Genomic DNA, 1,749 nt, shown 5'->3' on the forward strand with positions numbered 1-1,749 from the left:
AAGAGCTTCAACAGATGCAATATGTAGACCTTGTTTGAATCCTGACTAGAGCAAATCAACTGTAAAACATCTCTCTCCCCAACCAGCTTTAATGAGCCATCATGGACAAACAAAATTGTACATATTTAAGGTATACAAGATTATGTTTTGATATATGTGTTCATTGTGAAATGTTTACCACAATCAAGCTAATTAACATATCTGTCCCTGCACATAGTTAACTTTTTGTTTGCGAGAACAATTAGGAGCAGTTATTTTAGCAAATTTCAAGTATGCAATACAGTATTGCTAACTATAGTCACTCTGCTGAATATCTCCAGAATTTATTCATCCTGCAAATCTGAATTTATATATACATATCTTTGACCAATATTTCCCCATTTCCCCCATGCCCCAGCCCCTGGTAACCATGCCCTATAAAATGGCATTTCTGAGACAAATATGAAAAATTAAATATGGTATTAGATGATCTTAAGAATCATTTTTAATTTTGCATGGTAATTATGTTTTAAGACAATCCTACAGTTAAAAATGCATACTAAATATTTATAGGCAGAATGATATAATTTCCTTGTTTTAAAATATTCCAGAAAAATAATGTTGGGAATAAAAAAAAAACAAAATTAGTAAAAATGTTGATGAATGTTTAAGCTAGATGGTGGTTTAATGGAGGTTCACTTTTGTGTATTTAAGAATTTTCTAGGCGCACGCAGGGTGGGGGGAGGGAGCGCACAGCGTGCGCGCGCCCTCTCCCTCCTCCACCGCTGCCGCCTCCTTCTTCTGCCGCTCCTGGTGCTGCTTGTGTGCCCTTTGGTGCGGACCTGGTACCTCTTTTGTGAAGCGGCAACTGAGGAGACTCCGGCGCTCGCCATGGCCGACGAAAAGCCCAAGGAAGGAGTCAAGACTGAGAACAACGATCATATTAATTTGAAGGTGGCGGGGCAGGATGGTTCTGTGGTGCAGTTTAAGATTAAGAGGCATACACCACTTAGTAAACGAATGAAAGCCTATTCTGAACGACAGGGTTTGTCAATGAGGCAGATCAGATTCCGATTTGACGGGCAGCCAATCAATGAAACAGACACACCTACACAGTTGGAAATGGAGGATGAAGATACAATTGATGTGTTCCAGCAGCAGACAGGAGGGGTCTACTAAAAAGGGAACCTGCTACTTTACTCCAGAACTCTGTTCCTCCAGACCAAGAAGACATTCTCAATTAGAAAACTGCAATTTGGTTTCAACACATCTGACTACTACAGTATAATTTTCTCTATTTTTTCATTTTCCCCTTCCCCATTCTTTTATTGTACATAAAGTAACCGATATATGTGCACAAGCATTTGTAATTTTTTTTTTAACTAAATGGCCAATGGTATGTTTTGATCTACATCAAATGGAGATGGGATGGGGAAAAAATACTGGTTCTGTGAAAACACCCCCTTTCTCCATTAGTGGCATGCTCATCCAGCTCTTACCTTTATATTCCAGTAAGTTATTTTGCTCTCACTGTTTAACAAAAAAGAACAACATAAAAATTCTTGCATACCTTGTTTGATTGGAGAATTTTAATGTTTTTCATTTATCATTGTAAAACCAAGGACAATTTTATAACTTTTTTGTACGTAGCTGTTACATGTAGGGCAATCTGTCTTTAAGTAGGGATAAATTACTCTAAAAAAATGAATCCTAGATAGTTTTCCCTTCAAGTCAAGTGTCTTGTTGTTTAAATAAACTTCTTGTTTAAAA

General features: G+C 37.4%; 1 protein-coding gene across 1 annotated transcript; it reads left to right on the top strand.

The window, feature by feature from the left end:
• The first annotated feature begins 709 nt into the window (after positions 1–709).
• On the top strand, positions 710–1,749 carry LOC102759625 (small ubiquitin-related modifier 2). The gene has a single exon (XM_006756235.2). The coding sequence runs from the start codon at positions 871–873 to the stop codon at positions 1,156–1,158; it is 288 nt and encodes a 95-aa protein (XP_006756298.1). The 5' UTR covers positions 710–870; the 3' UTR covers positions 1,159–1,749.

The sequence above is a fragment of the Myotis davidii genome, unplaced genomic scaffold, assembly GCF_000327345.1.
Source record: "Myotis davidii unplaced genomic scaffold, ASM32734v1 scaffold914, whole genome shotgun sequence".
Taxonomy (NCBI): domain Eukaryota; kingdom Metazoa; phylum Chordata; class Mammalia; order Chiroptera; family Vespertilionidae; genus Myotis; species Myotis davidii.

Bases quoted from the DNA above. Each gene is read 5' to 3' on its own strand.
- LOC102759625 (XM_006756235.2), top strand. From the start codon at position 871: ATGGCCGACGAAAAGCCCAAGGAAGGAGTCAAGACTGAGAACAACGAT.